The 17,852-nt window shown below is 55.7% G+C and overlaps 1 protein-coding gene across 1 annotated transcript in view; it reads left to right on the forward strand.

Moving 5' to 3' along the window:
* The first annotated feature begins 397 nt into the window (after positions 1-397).
* Positions 398-17,852, forward strand: part of HMCN2 (hemicentin 2) — a 134,134-nt gene continuing 116,679 nt past the window's right edge. The window contains exons 1-4 of the mRNA XM_037036894.1: positions 398-641; positions 12,765-12,835; positions 13,988-14,146; positions 14,951-15,073. Of these exons, the coding sequence (XP_036892789.1) occupies positions 398-641; positions 12,765-12,835; positions 13,988-14,146; positions 14,951-15,073 (597 nt within the window). The remainder of the gene's footprint in view (positions 642-12,764; positions 12,836-13,987; positions 14,147-14,950; positions 15,074-17,852) is intronic.

Consider the following 17,852-nt stretch of genomic DNA (forward strand, 5'->3'; position numbering starts at 1 on the left):
TCCCGCCCCCGCGCAGGGCGCCTGTCCGGAGGCGCAGGTGTCTGCTGCGTCCCGCGCATCCCTGTACGTCCGTGGCTCTCACCCAGCTCCGCACTGCGGTCCGCCTCGTGTCCTCCCCTAACCTCGGGTCTGGATCGGCGAGCCGCGGGGCCGGGAAAGTTTGAGTCACGGTGTGGGGCGCGGAGGAGGCGGGGCCGTGACCCTGAAGGGGGTGGGTTCTAGGACCCGCCTCGGGCTCCCAAGCAGGCGGACCCCGCCGCCAGCCATTGTCGCGAGCGCACCGGCCACCGCTCGACAGAGCGAGGCGGGGCGCTGCAGCCGCACACTGGACGGTCGCGCTCGGCACGACCTGCGCCTCCACCGCAGCTGCCGACCTCAGTCGGCCGCACTCCGCACGATGCCCCGGGCGCTGCTCTGGAGCCTGCTGCTGGCGGTCTCCGCCGCGGCGGCCCGCACGCCCGGGACAGCGCTGCCCCCGGCCACGGGCGACGCCACCCTGGCTATCGTCTTCGACGTCACCGGCTCCATGTGGGACGACCTGATGCAGGTGATGGACGGCGCCTCGCGCATTCTGGAGCGCAGCCTGAGCCACCACAGCCGGGCCATCGCCAACTACGCTCTGGTGCCCTTCCATGACCCAGGTAACGCCCGCCCCGCGTCCCGGTCCCTCTCCCTGTAGCCGCGCTAACCCGCCCGCCCGCGATTGCAGCCCGGGCGCCCCTGGGCGCCCCAGGACCGCGCGGGCCCGAGCGCCTTCTCAGCACGCGCGCACTGCCCGACCTCGGCACCCGGGGCAGGCCTAGCAGGCGCCCTTTCTTTCCCTGGGAACCTGCTGCGCCTCTCCCGCGCCTTCCGTCTTGCAGGGTCAGGTGAGTGACAGAGAGCTGGGAGGCACTGCGTTCAAATGCTGCTCAGCCACCTCCTGGCTGTGGGACTTCGCGGGGGTGAGCTTACCCGCCTGGGCCTCACTTTCCCCGTTTAGGAAATCGTTCACGAGCAGAGCTGGGTATGCGATGATCCTCTTTCTGCGGGCGTCGCGTTTTCACTTCTTGTTAGTTCTCGGAGTTCGCTCTCAGTATGCCCTGCGGAGACCGGAAGAGCCCGCAAAGGCCGCTGAACTCACCCCGGCCGGAGGTTTCCCCCCTCACCTGTTTTCCTACGGAAACCCGCAGCCCCGGGCGAGGCAGGCCGCCGTCCCCGCCATTCCCGCTGCTGGCTCCCTCCCCACCCCAGCACCTCGTGTCTCCTGCAGCCCCCAACTTTCCGCTCAGAAAGTTAAGGACCTGCCTTTGCAAGGGGTCCCTGAAAGACCCCACTGTGGGGAAGTTTCAGGGAAAAACAGCTGCTGAGCATGATCACCAACCTTACGAGTAATAGGACTGCTTTTTCTCCAGCATTTTTTAATAAAAATATTCCCACATAGCACAGCGGGGTGGGGGAGGGAGCCCATCGAACAACCGGTCTGCCCACTCCACAGTCCTACTGCCCATTTGTTACTGTTCGTTTTATCACGCCTCACCTTCTATCCACTGTTCTAGGTAGAAGGCTACCTTTATAAAGCCAATTTTTAAAAAATTCAAGTAAAATGGCAGATCCCTTGCAAAATCATGCTTCGAGCTGTTCTTGTGCTGAGAAACTACAGTGGCCCACAGGGGTGGGAGGCTGCCAGCCCTCTGAGGGGCGGTTTGCCTCTATCAGTCACAGTGTCATTACGGATATTTGGAAAAGGGGCAGCATGGGAGTGACACAGTCCTGCCGTCCTCGGGCTGGGTGTGGAGGGGTGTCCCTCAGCCTCCAGGAGCTTTGGGCCCCTTAGGGTCCTGAAGCCCAAAGCCCAAAGCCCAGAGCCAGGGATCTAAATGCATATTTCTGGGAACACCCAAAGGACAGCTGCCTCCTAAGGGTCGTGGGCAGCAAGGTCGGGGGAGTTGTGAACACGTGAGGTGTGTCTGGGGCTTCAGCTCAGACACAGGTGACAGACACTCTCTCCCCCCGACTCTCACTCCCTTTCTGGGTCATTCTTGGACCTCCAATGACATCACACTGAGAGCACTTAGAGATCACCCCATTCACTCCCGTCTCTTACAGTTGGAGAAACGGAGGCGCAGGACACGGAGGGCACGTACCCAAGGCCACCTGCCAGAGTGATGTAATTTGTCATGAGAATATGTTTGGCTCCAGTTGCAGGGCCTGATAGCAACCTGTTGGAAGCAGACGCCATGTCCCAGGGGCCCCAGCTGGGGCTGCCGGGGGCTGTCCTCACTGTCCCTCTCCAGCCATCAGCTTCTCCCAGCCCTCCTTCCACCCTCTACCTCTCCTGTGCTCTCTGAGCAGGTGCACGACTCTCCGGCCTTCACTCCATCCTCCGAGAAGCAGAAAATCTGACCCTCCCCGCCCCAGCTCCCCAAACCACCCTCCCTACAGCCACCCCAGGTCCAGGCATGGAGGGGAGCCCAGCGTTTATGGAGTCCCTACTAGGTGCTCGAGGGAGTCAGCAGCCTGCTGCCGACAGGACCGGTGGAGAGTAGGAAGTGTCACACGCTGGCTCAGGTGCCAGGTCCTGACCGAGGGCTCTGTGAGGAGATGGCACTGGAGCAGGGCTTGAAGGACGGGTTGGGTATTTGTCAGCTTTTGAGCATTTCTCTGGGGTGGCGGTGATGCCAGGGGCTGGGGGTGCAGAGAGCTCCCCGAGTGGTGGCTGACATTTAGGGACAGGTGTGTGGGGGAGCCCGGGCGTAGGAGGGGTGAAATGGGAAAGTGGGGAGAGGCCAGCTCGCTCTGGGCTGCAACTTTGGGCGGAGGATTTGGAGCGCTTAGATTCCCTTCTATGGGCTTCGAGCGAGCGGCCACCAGAGGGTTCCGAGCAGGGATTGGAGCTGGGATTTAGCTTTGGCCGTGTCTTTTGAATCAGCCAATGGAATCGCTTGGGTGGAAGAGGACCTGGAGAAAGGGGGTTTTAGCAATGGTTCAGGCCCCCCAGGGCTGCATGCCTGGAGGGGCTTCTTAGAGAAAGCCCCTGTCCTAGACCCAGAGGTGTCTTTGCCAGGCAAACACTGGAGATTCTGGACTGCCCTGCCTTGGAGATAAACCAGCGTCTGTGCTTTGGAAGGACTTTTTAAAATGTTTAAATGAAAAGAAGTGGAATGTTCCCAAACCAGAAAGTTAGAATTTTGCTAATGATTTCATTTTGGCTGAAAACTTGGATTGTTTTCTGTTTTCCTCTTAAAATAGTGCAAAAGGCACTCTAGCAGAAAGCTTTGCATCTTTGATGTTTTTTTTTTTTTGCAGGATTGATTTTCTCAAAATGGAATTTGTAGGACATTTTAAACACATGGGGTGGGTGAGCGACTCTTCAGAGTGTTTGCAAAATGTTCGGGGAGTTGAAATCTGCACCAGAAGCATCTGTGGGGCCGTTGGAGAGGCTGCCCTTGACGCTGGGGATGAAGGGGAGGCATTTGCCCCTTAATTCAAAAGGTTTCAAAAGATGGAAAATGGGATCTTCTTGTTTTAAGTGCTGGTGAGGCTCAGTATACTTTCATGTGTCACGAGGTTGTTTTGGGTGGGAATTTCTCCTTTTGGAAACTGTGAGCTGCTTTGCTCCTTGTTCCACTGGTGTTTCACTGGTTTGCTCAGCCGTCAGTCGGGGGACTCGGTGTCGATGACATTAACCGGTTTCACTACACGGTTAGTACTTCTCCCGGTTGTCGGTTGTCGGCTGCTCAGTGTTGTTTGTCCTTCCCAACGGCCAGACGTTTTAAAGGTTCATTTGAAATGCAGTGAGAGCTGCTGACTTTCCCCCCTGTCATTTCTTCACTTTCACGCTTAGAAAGATTGTTTTTTCCTATCACAAAATCAGTTAGGTGAATGTTCTAGGTCTTTTTTTTCATTTGTTTTCTCTTTTTTTGTTATATGTCAATCTTTAACCTGGAATGAAAAAGAATTGGTGCGTGGCATAAAAAAAATCATCTAACATAGTCCTTTTAGAATGGGATAATTAATGGTCAGGCACCTTTTGTGGGGTAATCCCTTCCTTTTCATTCCTTCGGACCCCGCCTTCATCCAGGTCACTTGGTCTGTGAAGAATTCATGGGGGCGGGGGGGGGCCCTTGTGTCCTGCTCACGGCAGGCCTGCTGCCAGGAGCCCCTTACAGGTGTCGTTTGGCTTTATAAAATCTACTGAGAGGGTAAACCCTTCCTTGTATTGTTCTTTGTTAAAATTTCCCCCAGTTTGTTGAGATGTGACTGACGCATACTAGTGGGCTCGTTCAAGGTGTCCAGGCGCCGACCTGACGGCCTGTAGAGTTCAGAGCAGCCACCACCACGGCGTTAGCTGCCTCCTCCCTCCAGTCACTTGATGGCCATTTCTTTTCTGTGGTGAGATCATTTCAGATCCGCTCACGGCAGCGTTTAAGCACACGATACAGGATTGCTAACTACGGTTAGCATGCTGTACATTTCGATGTACAGCAGAACTTCTTCATCTTTTTAAAAAATTGTATTTATTTATCTTTAGAGGGGAAGGGAAGGAGAGAGGGAGAGAATATCAATGTATGGTTGCCTCTCGTGGGTCCCCTGCTGAGAACTCGCCTGCAACCCAGGCATGTGCTCTGACTGGGAATCAAACTGCGATCCTCTGGTTCGCAGGCCCGCGCTCAATCCACTGAGCTACACCAGCCAGGGCAACTTCTTTGTCTTTTACTTGGAAGTGTGTGCCCTTGACCAACACCTCTTCCTTCTCCCAGCCCCCCAGCCCCTCCACCCCCCAGCCCCTGATAAACACCTGTGCTCTTTCTGTGAGTTCAGCTGCTGTGGGTTCCACACAGCAGTGAGCTCACTCAGCATCTTCTTTCTCTATTTGTTTCACTCAGCGCAATGCCCTCCATATTGTTGCAAACAGCAGGGTTTCCTTCTTTCTCTTAGCTTTATCCACGCATCAGTTGATAGTTTAAAAAAATGTAGTAAGTTTTAAATTTTGGAACAGCTTTAAATTTATAGAATTATTGCAGAGTTAGCAGAGAAAGCTCCCACACACCCAACAATAGTTTTCCCTGTTGTTAACATCTTATGTTACTGTGGTACATTTATCACAATTAAAGGGCCGATTACGTTTGCCTTTTATTAGGTAAAGCCCATTCTTTATTCACATATCCTCAGTTTTTTTCTTAACACCCCTTTTCTGCTCCAGGATCCCACCGAGGGTCCCACACTGCGTTTAGTCGTGTTCCCGTAGGCTCCTCTTGGCCGGGACAGTTTCCCAGCCTCGGTTTTGATGACCTGGGCAGCCCCGACCAGCCTTGCTCCCTTATCTTGTCCCTCCCGTGTCATCCGTCCGACGGTTTCCTCCAGTTAGACTGGGCAGTGGGGGGAGGCCAGAGGAGCAGGGCCGTTCTCCCTGAGTCATAGCAGGGGCACATGCCATCCATATGACTCATTCCTGTTGATGTTGACCTTGATCACCTGGCCAAGGTCATCAGGTGTGTCTACTGCGGGGGTCACTGTTTCCTTTCCCCGTTCCACACTGTGCTCTTTGGAAGAAAGAAAGTCACCGTGGGCAGCCACTGTGTAGGGAGGGGGTTGGGCTCCATTTATGGAGGACGGAGTACGCGTGTACCTCATTTGGAAACCTTCTCCAGGACGGACTTCTGTTAGCATTGCTCATGGGTGTTTATTTTATACCATATTTTGCCTTATGTAGTGCATGCCCACATTTTTAGCCCAAACTTTCAGGTCAAACCTCTTTCATTTTAATGTTTAATTCAATTATTTATTTATTATATTTAGACACTTGTTTTTTCTATTATAAAGGAATGTAAGCATTCATGTCTGAACATATTATGGTACAAGAAATTTTGTGTAACAAATAATTAGAAAACATAAGAACAGATACAAGTTACCAGAAGTTTTATGTACTGGTAACAAATTTACGATATTCACGCATCATAGAGGCCAAGAACTCCTCGGCATCACTAGCCATGTATATTGTGCACCTTCATTTCCCCTCAAAAATTTGGGGAAAAGTGCGCGCTATACACAACAAAATACGGTACTTTGGGCTATAATCTACTGCTGCTTTGTTTATTTAGTCGCTCAAAATTTCTCAGCTGAGGTCACTGGAAGCTCTTTCAGTGGCCCCACTGTGGCTTTGACATACTCGCCTTGCTGCGTATACATTTTTAACACTTTCTTCCTGGCCGGCACTACGAGTCGCTCCAGACCCGTAACTTTCCTGCCCTGTCCTAGGACTGGCAGTCTCTCTAAGGCACCCTGGTTGCTTCGATCGAAAAATGGTGTCAGGATCCGAGTGCTGGGTGTGCTCATTGTTACTACGGTGTCGCTGCTTCCAGACCCTCGGCAACGGCCTGAGGAGGAGCACACTGCACATCCAGCCCCCGTCCGCACCTCTCTCTACATATTTCTACGTGTAACCATCTGTGTCCAAGTTAAGCTGAACGTGAGCTCATACTGATGTCTCCAACTCTAAATCATTACTGTGTGGCTCACTCTAACTCCTACCCTAGCTGACCTGTAACCCTCCATCTCAGCAGTGACGCACTGACCCCCACCCTGCATTCCCCACCCACTCACCACCCAGGGAACACGTGCAGTGTTTTAGCACTGTTAGCATGCACCCCCCTGAAAACAACTTTGCTAAGTGGGGTACAGGTTGTTTGCTTTTGGTCTTAAGACTCCCCATGTCCAGAGTCACTGAGGCCAGGTCCTTATTTATATCCTTTTTATTCACCTTTTTCATTTGCAAAATATTCTTGAACCTTTCTTCCTTTCCATGGAAAATAGAAAAACTCCTTCAAGCCCTGGCTGGTGTAGCTCAGTGGACTGAGCGCGGGCCTGCGAACCACACGATCGAGGTTCGGTTCCCAGTCAGGGCACATGCCTGGGTTGCAGGCCAGTTCCCGGCAGGGGATGCACAGGAGGCAACCATACATTGATGTTTCTCTCCCTCTCTCCTTCCCTTCCCCTCTAAAGATAAATAAATAAAATCTTAAAAAAAAAGAAAAAAAAGAAAAACTCCTTCAAGTTCGAAAAATTCGTAACTGTGATTTTGCTCGGAGTTGTGTTAAATCTTGATTAGGGGAAGCACTATCATTGTTTTAAAATTTCAGTTGCTTCCATCTAGGACACACAGGCCTCTTCGTCTGTCCACAGATTTACTTACTTTAGTAAAGATTTATGTTTTTTTTTTCTCTTTTTAAAATCATTTCTAAATATTTTGGTTCTTGTTACTATTTGACCAGTAATTTCTTTTCCCTTACATTTTTTGCAAATGAGTATTGCTAGTGTGTTGGAAAGCAATTCATTCTCATATATTTATTTTGCCTCCAACTTTTTCTTACTGAAGTGTTTTTTTAAAACTATTTTTTTGTGTGTAATGTCTTGAGTTTTCCAGGTTGACATGCACAGCCTGTCTGAATTATAATGCTGTCTCCTCTCTGCTCTTTCCCCAAGACTTCACTGGTTTGAAATGTGTCGTGGCGTTCGTGAGCTGGACTTGACACTGACAGTCGTGTGCTGGCCGTGGCCACTCTCGTCCTGCCTCTGGTCACAGGCTGTCCTGTGGTGTTGCAGGGTTCTTCATCAGGTGAAGGAGATGCTTCCGTTCCTAATTTACTCAAAGTAAAACAAGACAAAACCACCCCCAGAACGTCTAGGGGCCAGACCTGCACTCCAGGCATGTGCCCTGACCGGGAATTGAACTACCGACCTTGCATTTGGCGGGATGACGCCCCACCCGCTCAGCCACACTGGTCAGGGCTACTTCTGGAAGACACAGCTGGCTTCTATTTGCCAGTGTTTTGTCTGGGAGTTTTACGTTTTATTTCGGTCTGTATGGTCAGTCAGTGACATTCTTTCTTTGTGTTCTTTGTTGATTTAGTATCACGGTGTTTAGCTCTTTCAGTCAATAACTTTAATTAGTACGCTTCCTGCCAAACTCACAAAACTATTACATGCTTGTAAAATATTCTGTTAATTCTACTTGCAAGAGATGCAAATGCTGTTACTAATTTTGTGGCCTTCCAGGCTGTGCATGTGCTTCACTCATATGCATATATACACACACTTACTTTTTTAGTGTGTGGAAAATGAATCGCACTGTGCGTACTCTTTGCAGCCTGCTTCTCCCCGCCCCCCACGATGTATCATAGAACTCTTTCCCTGTCAGCAAACAGAGGCCCACCTCACTGTCTTTAGTGACTACAGAAGATGCTGTAGAAGGGACCTCGAGTTATCTTCACCTTATCTTTTTCTTTTCTTTTAAAAAAATATTTTATTTATTTTTAGAGAAAGGGAGGAAGAGAAACATCAACGTGTGTTTCTTTTCAGATGCTTCCCACTGGATACGTGGCCTGCAACCCAGGCATGTGCCCTGACTGGGAATCGAACCGACAACCCTTTGGTTCACAGGCCAGTGCTCAAGCCCCATTATTGAGAAGGAGTGGAGAAGGGCAGGCCCCAGGGAGAGTCCTTGAGGTGAGGTCTTTCTGGACTGGACCCCGAGTGCCTGCTGGGGCCTTGACCTACTCCACTGGGACCCACGAGGCTGGGCGAGGGGCTGGAGAGCCCCCCAGGAGCAGGGCTGGGTCTTCCCGCCCACGTGTGCTCCTCACATGTCCCAGAGGCTCCACACCCTCCTCATGCTGAGTGGAAAGAATCTGCCTGTGAAGAGACGATTCCAGGCCAGGCTTCTGGGGCTCAGATGCTCAAGGCTCAGCGCAGGGGGAATCAGGTCATGGGTCCTGTGATCATCCCTGTGGCCAGCGGGCTGTGCTCCGAGGGACTGCACGCCACATCTGCCCAGCTGTTTGGCACGTGCCTGTCTTAACTCACGAGCCTGCCCCCACCCCCCACACTGCAGGATCAGGAACGAGGGGCTGGGGAGCAGGTTCTGAGCGTCTGCAGCTTCGTGGGTGGTTGAAAAGCTTGTATCTGGGGTCAGACGAACCCAGGTGCGAATCCCATTGCTGCTGCTTCCTGGTGGTGGGGCCCGGGGCAGGCCGTTTCACCTCCCGGGGACACAGATTTGCATCTACGAAATGGGGGTAATGCACAGAAGGCTTCACAGGGGCTGAAGGTCCTTTCTGAGTGAGTGTGTGTCAAGTGCATGGAAGAAGGCCTGGTACTGAGTAATGATGGAAACAATGGTGGCTACCGTCGTCGTTGTCATCCTCATCCTCATCACTACCACCATCGTGGTGTTTGGCAGAAGCGCAGCTTGGGGACGAGGGCGCAGGCTTTGGAGCCAGACATGTGGGTTTGCGCATCGCGGTGAGTTGAACAGTGTCTCCACAAAATCCACGTCCTTCCTGTAACCTCACAATGTGGCCTTGTTTGGAAATAGGGCCATGGAAGATGTAATTCATTAAAATGAGGTCATGCGGGAGGAGAGGAGGCCAACAGGACTGGCGTCCTCGTAAAAAGAGGAGAGACAGCGGCAGACGCAGGGGGAAGGCGCTGTGGCCGCTGGCAGAACTGGAGTGAGGATGTGTCCACATGTCAGAGTGGCCGATCTTGCCAAGTAGAACCTTGACCAGAATCAGTTCCCTTCGACTCTTCGTGACCTTCCACGAAAGAAAGGGCCACCCTCAACTTTCAGCCCCCCGACCGCAGGAAAAGGGGGCCCTTCCGACTGCAGGGTGTTTTGTTTATGATGACCCACACCCCAACTTTGCTCCTTGCACCGCAGTGAACAGGGGAGAACGTGGCCCGCCCAGCACAGGCCCAGCGTAGGTGCCATCGGGGCCTGCTGCCACTGCTGACAGATCGTGATGTGGGGGACAGGGCCGCCTGCAGCGACAACTGTGCACACGTCACTCGTTTGCAGGCCACAAGCAGCCGCTTGAGCAGGGCCATGTGAGCAAAATTGGGCACCAGGCTGGTGGCTGTACCTTGGCAGGTGGACAGACCAGAGGCGGGAACCTCTGGGGTTGGGACGACAGTTATGAGGTTACTGAATTTACGTCCAAAGTTTTTATGACTGGTCTTGTCATGGACCCTGCTGTTCTGCTTATGGGACGTCTCCAAGGAGATGAGCCAGTGCCATGAGATAAAAGATGTTCTTAGTAACATTGTTCATGCTGAAAACGGGGATCAGAGCAGGATGGGATTGGGCAAGGCCACTGGTACACGTCAGTACAAAGAAAATCCTTTGTACCCATTAAAAATGATTTTGAACCAAGCACTCGGCCTTCTGGAAAGAGGCTCACAACATGTGCGGTGAAAAGAACCGACTTAAAAAGAGCCCGTTATTTATGCTTTAATAGAAATCCTGCTTATGATGGTGTGTGTTTACGTGAGAGACGCGCCTGCAGGTATGCATCAGAGTTTTGAAGGTTGTGTGTGGACATAAAGTTGACGATTTCTGGCTGGTAGAACTCCCTTCCATTTCTGCCTGTCAGGGTTTCCCCGTGCACAGTTCGTAGGGAGCGGTTGTCGGAGCTCAGCTCCGGGAGTTGCATGGACCTGGCTGCCTGTCCGGGCTTTGCAGGTTAGGGGCTGTGTGACTTCAGGCAAGTGGCTTAACCTCTCTGGGCTTCCATTTTCTCCTCTGTAAATTGTGCCTGAGACTTGGCCCCACAGGTGCCGGGGAGGATTCAGTGAGCTAACACTCAGGAAGCATCTCAGCACATGGCCCAGGACTCAATACGTGCTTAGTAAATGTATCACCCGTGTTAGGTATTTACAATGAGTGTGTATTATTATGTAATCAGGAAAGAACCAACATTGAGTAAATTGACTGCTCTTCTCAGTGAAACCAGAATTCGGGGACCTTGCTGCCTCGTGAGCGGCTGGAGCACAGACAGCACCACGTTCCCACGAGCAGGGCTCCCCTTCGCCGAGCCTTCGCCCAGTGCCCCGCTCCCTGCCAGCCGCTGCCCCCCGGGCTTCGCTGAATTCCCAGGGCCAGGTCTCAGCGAGGGGAGATGCGTTTACACACCCCACGTTACAGATGGGGCTTCTGAATCCCGGGACGGTGAAGTCAGCTCCGGGAGGCCCCGTGGCTGGTGCAGGACAGAGCCAGGATTTTCAAGCCGATCTGTGTGAGGTCGAAGGCCGAGCGCTTGGCTGCAGAGTTCCGAGGGAGGGGGGCGCTGGGGGAGGCTCGGTGAACGCAGAGCAGGCGAGGAAGGGGCGCCGGACTCGATGAGGAAGTGCAGATGGGGCCGCGCCGGGGAGACGCTTCAAGTGCAAGTGCGTGGCAGGAAAGCTGGAGTCTAGACTCTTCCTTGATAACTGGGGGTGGAGGCTGGACGGTCCCGAGGGCTTCCTTCCTCAGAAGGGTCGAGGCCTGCTGACGAGTTGCCGAGGATGGGAATTTTTTTAGGGCGACTGGAATTTAGAATTCTTGAACTAAAAATAGTCCCTTACTGGAGTCCACCAGGGATGCAGATGAACAGTTTTCCAGAGAACCCGGGTGTTCGCACAAACTCACAGACCCTTGTTACTCACACGGCCACACGGCAACAGCAATTTGAAATTCTAGTCTCTGTTTCGGTTGTGGCTTTCAATGACTGTCATGAAAAAAAAACCTTTTACTAGGAAACATTCCAAATATACATACAAAGTAAGCAGGAGAGTGGAACGCATTCCCACGAGCCCACCGCTCAGCCTCACTCTCGCCTGCGCCTCCTCCCACCCACCGCTCTTTCCCCGGGGCTGAAATTTGCCTACCCGAGCCGAAGTCTCACGAAGGGATACGCCCCTCGGGGCCCCCCTGCTGTCACAGTACGGAAGTCTCTCTGGCTCAGACAGTTAGTTCCTCAGCGTCTTCCTGGCCCCCAGACAAGCTCTGTTTGATTTACTTCACCTTAGGCGAATTCCACCTGTTCCAGAACTTTCTGTAAATGGAAGTGTACAGCACGCATGCCCAGGGCGGGCTCCTTCTTGCACCGTGGCATCCGTGGAGCCCTCCAGGCATGTGGTCGCCTGTGCTGGTAGCAGGGTTTCTGCTCCTTGGGGGTCGTATTTGGTTACGTGAACAACCGGGATCCGTCCGTTCACCCACCAGGGATGGGCTGGTGGCCTCTCTCTGGTTCTGGGCTCCTTCGAGTGCAGCTGCGAAGAGCATTCGAGCACAGGTCTTGCCGTGGACGTGTGTGTTCATTTCTCATGGGAAGGGCTGGATCGTGTTTGGCAGGTGCATGTTTAACTTTCTGGAAGTTTCTGTCTGTCTTCCAAAGTGGCTGAACTGTTTCGCCTTGTTGCCGGCAGTGGACGAAGGTGCCAGTGGCTCTGTGCCCTCCTCGACGTTTGGCATGGCCACCCTCCGTCATTTAATTTTGTGCTTTTTAAGGGAGCTACCGTGTGGGCGGAGTTTCTGGGAGATTTCACTCTGGTTGACCAGCCTGGTGTTGCGTGGTCACTGTGAGGTCCGAAACGTTATTTGCTCCCTTCTCTGTTCCTTTGTCCCAGATCCCGTTCCCACCGCCGATGGGGATGGTGGGCTGGCAGAAGGGAGTCGGGTCACGGAAGACCGGGAACTGCGGTTCTGAGGGGGAGCTGGGGGCTGCCCTGCGTCTCGTCTCTGCCCTCCCCCGGAGCTCTGGGCCTGTTAGGAGCAGGGGACCGAGGGGCCTGACCTCTTACAGGTTAGGCACTGGCAGGCCCGGGAGCTGCTCCCTTCGCACGTTCTGTTTTGCGGGGGTCTCTGAGACGCCGACCCCCACCCCTCTCACCTCTGGTGGCACATGGTGTAACCGCCACGCGGCTGGGGTCCACGCCCACCTGGGCTTCTCTCTCTCCCCCTGCAGATGTCGGCCCCGTGACCCTCACAGCGGACCCAGAGGTGTTTCAGAGGGAGCTGAGAGAACTCTACGTGCAGGTGGGCTGTCCCGCCCCTGGCTGCTGGCTCCCTGGGCCTTCCAAGTCCGTGCCAGAGGCCAAGGTCCTCGTGCCACCCAGGGGCCACCATGGCGGCTCCTGGCAACCACTGATGTCCATGACCAGCTCTGTCCATGACCTGCACTGTGTGGCTTGGGGGTCCTGAAGGTTCTGTATCTTGGGGTTCTTTCCTTTATTCAGCGAACCAAGTACCTGCAGGAGGCAGGTACCTGTGCCTTGCACATAGTAGGTGCTTATGATTTAGTGAACGGATGAAGGGGTGGGAGGAGGGCATGGTAGCTGAGGGGATCCCGGAGGGCGGCCCAAACCCAGGCCTGAGACTGGGCCAGACGCCCCGTGGCTGCCTGGGCTTCTTTGCAACACTGGTTCAGCATCTGTGCCTGCCCTGCCCCTGAGACGGCAGCTTCCTGAAGGCAGGGACCCCGCCTATCGGTCTAGCTCACCGAAGGTCCCCCCCGGGGCCCAGAGCAGGGTCCGGACAGAGAGGGTGAGTGTGCGGTGAGTGACTGAACCAGGGAGAGAGGCGTTTACTACAGAGAACCACGTGGAGACCTGTTGCTGGTGCTGGCGTGCCCGAGCCTGGGTGACACAGGGCAGGCTCCCTTCCTCAGACAGTGCCCGTGTGGGGCGGACGGGGGAGGCACGGGTAGGCGTTTGGGATCCACCCCGGAGCAGGCTGCACAGTGTCTTTGGGGCGGCAGCTTGGAAAGCTTTCCCAGCACGCCCTCTACCCCTCAGTCCTCCAAGCCTTGGCTGACACGTGGCTGCCTTGGGGCATCTGTTGGATGTCCCCGTGGCTCCCATCCCTCTTCCCCAACTTGTAACACTCATCACAATGGTAATTAAATTGTCGTGTTGTACTTATTAATGTAGCGCCTGCCTCCCACACCAGAGCCCGTGGGGTGGGGGGTGCGTGCCACTCTTGCATGGGTGAGTGAAGGAAGGATGCCCCTCACCTTAAGTGAAAGCAGGCTGGCTGCTGGGTGCGTCTTGGGAAGGGGAGGGACAGGGGCCCTGGCCTGACCCCTGGATGGGCAGGACAGAGACAGCTCCAGGGATTCCCCTCCCTCTCCCTGTTGGTTTCGGAGGTGTCCTGGTGGGCAGCAGCTGCTGACACAGCCCTGTCTCCCAGGGCGGCGGTGACTGTCCCGAGATGAGTGTGGGGGCCATCAAGGCGGCGGTGGAGGTCTCCCACCCCGGCTCCTTCATCTACGTCTTCTCGGACGCCCGGGCGAAGGACCACCACAGGAAGGACGAGGTGCTCCAGCTCCTGCAGCTCAAGCAGTCACAGGTGAGCGAACCGGCCTCTAGGGGCTCGAGTACGGGAAGGTCCTGAGGAAGCTGGGGTCTTAGTGTGGGCAGCCCTGAGCCCCAACGAAGACAGAGTCCGCGTGCTTCCTGCCCACCACCTGGGGCCCAGCCTCCACCAGCAGCCCCTGCCAGCCCCGGCCGGTCTGGCGAACTCCAAGTGTGTTCTCATGCCCCAGGGTCCCTGCCCACGGGGCTCGCGCCTCCCTGGTGAGGCCTGCTCTTGATAAAGGCCACACCACCCTTGCCGTTCACACCCTGTCAGCGTCTGCGCAATCCATCTTCCTCCTGGCGTCGCCTCTGCTCCCCGTCTCTGCCACGGACACACGTCACCCTTTTTCCGTTGTCTCAGGATCTGGAAGTCCTGCTGCGGTTTTTGCTTTCCTGAGGGCAGTGGGGCAGGGGTGTGAGTGGGAATGCTGCAGGGCCGGCCGTTGGACATCCTGGGGCTGGGGCAGCTTCTCAGCTCCCCTAGAACAAGCTCAGGTCTAGCTCTGCAGCCTGCAGGGGCCGCTTGGAGCCGGACCGAGCCGACTTCCACCCCCTTCCTCGTGCCTTTAATAACAGCCCCACGTCCGGAGCACCTTCCATGTTCCTGGCCCTGTGCTGAGCCCCCGGCCCACATGGGGGTGGGCACACTCACCATTCCCATTTCACAGACGCACCACCTGAGCCCAGAGAGGAGGGGGCTGGCCCCGCTCACTCCTCCCCGGTTCCGTCCCTGCCACCCACACCTGATGCAGGTGGGCGGGGAAGCCCTGAGCCAGGCTGCGTGTCCCTTCCCCAGGTGGTCTTTGTGCTGACGGGGGACTGTGGTGACCGCACGCATCCCGGCTACCTGGCCTACGAGGAGATCGCTGCCACCAGCTCTGGGCAGGTGTTCCACCTGGACAAGCAGCAGGTGACAGAGGTGAGCCTTCCCCAACCATCCTGTGTCTGTGGGTGGCTCCGCCAGTAGTTGTGTTGCCCTCCCAGGTAAGCAGTGCCGAGCGCTCACCTGTGGCAGGTGCTTAGGGCTTTATGATGCTATCTTGCCAAATCCTCCTACCCACCCGAAGGCAGGTGCCACGGGTTTCCCAATTTTGCAGGTTAAGAGCCTGGGGCTTGAGGAACCCGGGCTTCAGCCTGGGTGCTATAGCTGGTCGCTGCGGGCAGGACAGACTTGCGGAGTTAGGGTCTGCAGGGAGCCTCTCCCCGGGGACCAGGAATGCTGGAGGTCTGCGGGTGGCCGCCAGACTCAGACTGCGTTGCCGGGATAGGAAGCCTGCTGGAGGGCGTGGCCGGGAGGGGCTTGCTGGTCCTGGTGGCCTGACGTAGGGGGTGGCAATGGTCTGGGCTCACGGACCAGGTGTGGCGTCCTTTTCTCGGACCGGGTGCCTGCCCTTCCCGTCCTCCAGGCTCCAGGGCCACGCAGGACTCTCCCCCCTTTCCCTTCACCCTCTCATCCATTCCTTCCCCGGAGCCAGAGCGATCCTTCCCGGGGCGTGTTGGTCGATGTTTCACAGCTACCTCCCTGGAAAGAGCGAGAACACTCATTTCTGTAGTGTAAATACTCCTGTCCTGGACGACTTCAAGCTGCCGTCCTGCGCCTGCTGAGCAGAGTTGGAAAGTGATGCTCAGAGCAGACTTCCTCGGGCTTGTGTGAGCGGGCTGCAGCATCCCCCCGGCTTCTTCTAAAAATAGGTCTGACCCACAGGTCCCTCCTGTTGTCTCCTGGGAAGATCCAGGCCCTCCTCTGACCCCTCCAATCCTGGAGCCTGTGCTCTCCCCCTTGCCCACTGCCCCCGCCCTGCTGGCCTCTCTATTTCTTCAGTGGCCCGTGCCTTTGCTACCCCAGGGCCTTTGCTCATGCAGCCTGGTCTCTCCGCTGTGTCCACTCTGCCCCTCTGGCTCCTTCTTGTCTTCCCAGTGTTAGGTGAAGTAAACGTGCCTCCTCTGGGAGACCTTTTTTGATTTTCGATCGAGATGAAGTCTCCTTTCACACCCTCTGGAGTCCCGCCGCTGCTGCTTTATGATTGTGATTTTATGGCTGTGAGCTCCCTGAGGGCAGAGCCGTATGGGTCCTGTTTGCTACTGTGTCCGCAGGCCTCGCGCAGCCTCCAGCACGTAGCAGGTGTTTGGTGTGTAGCTGGTAGGTGGACAGGGGCTGGGTCCCTTGTGCCTGAGGCCTGGGAGGGAGGCCCCAGCCTGGAGGCCGCCCTGTGTTCTCCTCCTGGAGCGGGTTTCGTGTGTCATGTACTTATGGACTGAAGAGAGCCGTCCGGGCCGTGTTTAGATTAGTGAGCCTTAACTCCCCGATGACAGATGGCGTTTATGGTTCTCTGTGACATGGTAGGCTTTATTTTTTGGCATGTCCGTCTGTTCTGGCACGGAGCCGGCCGAGGACGAGTGGAAAGCATTTCACAGTGCAGGGACGGCTGCACCGGGTCCTCGTTTTGGGGGAGACCTGTTCGGGCTATTGCGTGGAACTAGGTTCCTGCCAGCAGCAAATCAGACAGCAGGGCCGCTGGCGGGCAGGTGGAGGACGGTTTGCCCAGATGAGGGGCTCAGATGCCCTGGTCTCTCCCTCGAGGCAGGGAAACGGGGGTGGGTCCACCCACTCTTGGCCACAGTGCCAGATTTCTGCCCTGGCTGGGTGGCGCTCAGAGGGACCTCCGATGGCCAGGACAAACTGTCTCTGGGTAGGGGCCTGGATCCCTCTCCTTCCTGGACACATAGCTCTGTCGTTTGTTAGCTTAATGCTTTGGACCTGGTCCCTGCCAGATGCTCCCAGACACTCGGCAAGCCTGGGAAAGAGGCCTGGCAGTCAGGGCTGTGGTCACCCTTCGGGAGAAGAATGGCGCCTTTGCCCCAGCCAGGGGTGCCTGCCCTGGGAGGAGGAGTTCTCAGAAGCTGCAGAACCCGCAAACCACGTGTGGGGGTCAGTCCTTTTACCTTCCACAGTAGGTCCGGCGTGGCAGGAGTGACACATGCCCCACTCTGGCCGTCCTGAGTTTATTGAGCAGCTGCTACGTGCCAGGGTAGCTTCAGGTGCCGGGCTCGGAGGGCCCCCATCAAGCTGGGGTCTCGGTCCTGCGAGCAGTGTGCTTTTCCAGTTGTGGGCTTGGCCGCATCGGCACCAGGGGACCCCTTTGAGGCTCCGGGGTAACTAAAGGAAGGCGAAGACTCCGTGCCCCTGGCAGGGGTAGTTTGGAGGCTTTGCCCTCCTTCCTGCAGCACTCAGGGCAGGCCGGACACACGGCCCTGGGGCCCGTCCCTGAGGTGCGCAGTTTTGATGGAGACTTAGCTCAGTCCAAGAAGCCACCTGCCCCAGCACAGCTGTCCCCCAGGCTTCCTCCCCACTTGGCATACATACGGTCCCCCACCCCAGCAGACGGTCAGTTTCTGGTCAAACCCCGTCAGCCTGCAGGCTTCCCGGGTCCTGGGAAGTCGCGTTCTGGGGACTCAGACCCTGCCCTTGTCTGGCGTCCACAGGCACCAGTGTGGTCAATTGCCCAGATTCTGTGCATCGACCAGGGGAAAGGTGACCGGCCTGCGGAGACAGTGAGGGGCGGAGGGAGGTCTGGCCAGGTGGTTCTGATTAACAGCCCAGGAGTCACAGGCCCCGGAGATGACTTCATCCTGGACCCTTCCCAGAGGCAGAAGGACGGCGAGAGGTTAGGGCCACACGCTGGTTTCAGAATCCCGCC

Source organism: Sturnira hondurensis, unplaced genomic scaffold (genome assembly GCF_014824575.4).
Source record: "Sturnira hondurensis isolate 20B ecotype Veracruz unplaced genomic scaffold, ASM1482457v3 Scaffold0022908, whole genome shotgun sequence".
In the NCBI taxonomy this organism is placed as follows: Eukaryota; Metazoa; Chordata; class Mammalia; order Chiroptera; family Phyllostomidae; genus Sturnira; species Sturnira hondurensis.